The 4,087-nt window shown below is 38.9% G+C and overlaps 1 protein-coding gene across 1 annotated transcript in view; it reads right to left on the bottom strand.

The window, feature by feature from the left end:
• Positions 1-372: 372 nt before the first annotated feature.
• PhKgamma (phosphorylase kinase gamma) overlaps positions 373-4,087 on the bottom strand; it is a 7,272-nt gene continuing 3,557 nt past the window's right edge. The window contains exons 2-3 of the mRNA XM_022831920.2: positions 3,469-3,643; positions 373-3,254 (exon numbers count right to left, since the gene is read on the bottom strand). Of these exons, the coding sequence (XP_022687655.1) occupies positions 1,762-2,964 (1,203 nt within the window). The 5' untranslated portion in view covers positions 2,965-3,254; positions 3,469-3,643 and the 3' untranslated portion in view covers positions 373-1,761. The remainder of the gene's footprint in view (positions 3,255-3,468; positions 3,644-4,087) is intronic.

The raw sequence follows: 4,087 nt of genomic DNA on the forward strand, positions 1-4,087 counted from the left end.
TTACGAGAAAATATAATTGTAGGTTAAGAAGTGCAACGTATCCCTAGAGAAGGAGGCAGTGCTTGTTTTTACCACCTTTTTAGCCTAATGCAAAATTTCTTAATAAAGCCATATTGAAATTAAAGACGAAATTAATGTTCTTAGGGCTATATATTCACAACGTAAACACCGTTTTATGTCCAAATACCTTGTAAACATGGTAGAAGATTCAATAAAGGTGATCAAAAATCATCAACACAGTGGTTAGTAAATGTTCTTCAATAAAAAGATATGCTTTTTTAAAGACGGGTGAAAAACAGCTTATAGAGTCCCGATTCAAATTTCATTCAACCTTTACTCAAAATAAACATTAATAGATAGAAAACTCCACAATGCTTTTTATGACAGTAACTCACATATTTCTTTTTTATTAAATAACTTACAATCAGACAATTGTACAAAATAAAAATTATTAACCATGGTCTAGAAAATAATTTACTTGCATAGGTTATTCTGTTAGTAAAAAGGCTTCAAAGATATTTCGACAGCGAGCATTTTAATAAGTAAGGATACCTATGAGCACTCTTTATAGATAAGAATCAATTTTTGGGTATAACTAATTGAACTTATACGTATGATACTACTGACAAATGACAAATCTATCAGGCATTATAGACAATAAATAATCCTAAAAATCACAATTGCTGTATGCTGAGGCACGCATTTGTACCATTTTAACGCAAGCAACTTCGTTGTAGCTATGTCAAAAAAGTGGCATGTTTTCTGAGAATGCAAAAATGTATACACACATTCGCGTTCTCAACTCTGATCCATTTATTCCTGCTGGTCGACCGTACTTATATAAGGGTAAATACCAGCCGTCGTTACAAAGTTATTTATGTAATTTATCGACACGGGCTTTCAAATTTGTTGCTCATGTACCACCTCATGTAGTTCACTTGACCACTACTAAATTTTTAACAGCTTGCATTACAGAAGGTTGTATGCCTGATTGGTCTGACATAATTACCGGCTGCATGAATCGGCTTGCCATCGGTTTTTTAAGAATTCGCCTGCTATTAATTCTATATAGCGTAACATGTAGGAAAGAATTCAACAATTTTTATAATAGCAATGTTCTTATATGGTATGGCTATGTGCATCGTAGAAATTGTACTTATGTGAATCAAAACGTGATACCTGGATGCGTTCGTTCGTCAATTCTTCATTATTCACACATTTATTGACGGCATTTGAGTGGAGTGTATTCTAGAACCAATTCACTATAAGAGCAATCACTCCAACCATCCAAAACGAAAGCGACGACGATTCGTGCTACCAAGCATCTTTTACAATTTAAAACGTCAATCAAATAGAATATCTGATGCTTTTAGTCTTTAGAATTTACTAGATTAAAAATACGTTTACGTTGATGTACAATTAATAAATAGTCCACTTAATTACTATAGTAGTATGTCAATTGTTTTTAATTACACAAAAGCTCGCCGGCTGCATTCCCTTTACCACAAGTACCCATTCGCTGCTAGATCATTATCGCCGTGATTTTATTTTACACGTGTGCTCCACTTTTTTTTAATGTTTTTATATGTTAATTGTTTTTTATATGTTGTGCCTCACTTAGAGTACGTGATCTCCAGTTCTATAAACAGGTTTTAATAGACTACGATAAGTGAGATTTAGAAACGGGGCAAGTAACATACACGTGATATTTCCAAACCCACTTGTTTTCAGACGGCTTCAACTGAGGAGATCCTGTTCTCTTCATATTAAACCTTGTACGTTTTCTTTGTTAACATTGTACGAGTTGTTGATAATATTAAGAAGGTCACATTTTGGTGTGTTCTCAAATAACGCAGCCCTATTTTGTACCTCTCCACGTTTTACCCAGTGATTGTACACACGGAAAGCGCATGCATCGACGGCTCTGCGTAATGTACGTATGCGGTAGGGTTCACGAACAACAACGTCTGCAGTAATTAGTTCCGGCGTATATTTTAGTCGGCGTATTCGAATCATGGCGCGTACTGTTAGACAGGCCAGGTGGAAAGCTTTCTTTCCGTTAAATACTCGCTGACTTTCACCAGACACGCCGCCAAAAAACGGATGTTGAAGCGCTTGATGAGCCGTGATCCGCTTACTCGGATCAACAGTTAACATTGCTTGTATTAGGTCTTTAGCTGTGTCAGTGACATCATCCCACTCAGGTGATTTAAATTCGTAACGACCTTCCATAATCGCGCGTAACATAATCATCTGCTTGCGGTGCCAAAAGGGTGGAAATCCAACCAGCAAGGTGTACATTACGACCCCGCAAGCCCACACATCGACCTCGCGACCATAGCCATCCTCTGCTTCATACATCGAAGCTTTTAGTAACTCCGGTGCAAGGTAGCCCGGCGTGCCGCACAATTCCCGAAGCCGCTCTGCCTGTTGGGGTAGCTCGGTAGCAAAACCAAAATCTGTAACCTTAACATTAAATTTCTCATCAAGCAAAATGTTTTCAGGCTTGATATCACGATGCACAACGTCATGGTCATGAATGAAGGCTACAGCATCCAGAAGCTGGCGCATAATGTGACGAGTCTTTTTTTCCGACAGTGTCACTAGCGAGGTCAAGTAGTCAAACAATTCACCATGAGGACACAGCTCAAGCACCAGAAAAATAAACGTCGTCGATTCAAACACGTCATGCAGCTGAATAATGTGCGGGTGACCAGCTGCTCGTCGCAAAATTGAAATTTCTCTTCGAGTTGCATCAAGAAAAGAAGATTCACTCGTAGCATCGGAACTTGACACGTCGATAATCTTCGCCGCAAATTCGTAACCAGTATCTTTTTCTACACACCGACGTACTGTTGAGCTCACCCCCCTGCCCAATATCTCTTTCGGTTCATAGCGAGCATAGAACTCCTTTGCGACGTCTTTTCCAGGAAGTTCATCGTCTTGTATATGTTTGCCTACCATAACTCCTATAACACAATAAACCGTCTTACCGAATACATAAAATGTTTTAAACCAGTAACGTTTATAATTTACCTATGTTTTTCTGTTTGGTGAGAACAAGAAGTTCACTGAGAACGACTGGTGCTGCACAGTACTTGATGGCAGATACAGTTCACCTCTTTCTGACCGTGGAAAGATATCAGTAGTAATGGCATCCGTTTACTCGGCACTCACTCGTGTCTTGTTCATCCTCTCATCTCCAACACGCAATGCTAGTCTTATTCGCACCTCTCAGCTCAATTTTCCCTTACCTACGAAGACGGTAAATGTATGGCGCTTGAGAGTTGCTTTCTGGCGTTTTCCCTCTCAGGCAAGACACCAGCGCGATGTGGTGTTACTCGTAAGATTGACAATAGCAGCTACAACTTTTTGAGCTGCCAATCGGTAACAATTGGGTCCCAAAAACGACTTTTTTGAGAAAAAGTAATTTTCATTTCGAGACTCTGATATCTTAAATTGGCTTACAAGAAAAGGCGTAGTAATCTTCAGGCACAAGCTTAACTGCGGCGCACTTCGTTCATTACCACGAACTAACTGATGAGCGAAGTTATTGTTGTTCTTGTTAGAAGCAGAAGCTGTTGTTAGTAGCCGTGGTGGTTGCAGTTAGTGAAAGATGACCAAAATGTAGACGGGGGCTCGCCTGAAACAGCATTAGTGGCTTCCATTGAGACTCCTCAAATTGAACCCCGGATAGGTTGATCTGGACAGGCAAAAACAACATACTGCGTGATCTATGTAATCTCAAAGTAAACGCCTTATGCCTAAATAAACTAAACAGTACTCAGTAAATGAGAAACGGTCTAAACACCTGTGTCTAAAAATGCATCAGTATAAAACAATGTTTTAATGCAGGAAAATGCAGTGGTCTTTTTGCTTTGCATGCATTTTTTTCACCGTAGGAATTCCGTTAAATTGAACTATTCTTTGTTAATTATTACCTTAAAACAATTATAATCGCATTTTTTTAATACTTTCTCCCCCCTGGAGAATGAATGCTACAAATGCGTTACTTCTGCTTAATTTGTGCAATACCTTGTATCTTGCGGACTCTGTCCATAGTGCTTTTTCGAGTGTGTCACAGTAA

The sequence above is a fragment of the Varroa jacobsoni genome, unplaced genomic scaffold, assembly GCF_002532875.2.
Source record: "Varroa jacobsoni isolate VJ856 unplaced genomic scaffold, vjacob_1.0 scaffold_358, whole genome shotgun sequence".
Lineage (NCBI taxonomy): Eukaryota > Metazoa > Arthropoda > Arachnida > Mesostigmata > Varroidae > Varroa > Varroa jacobsoni.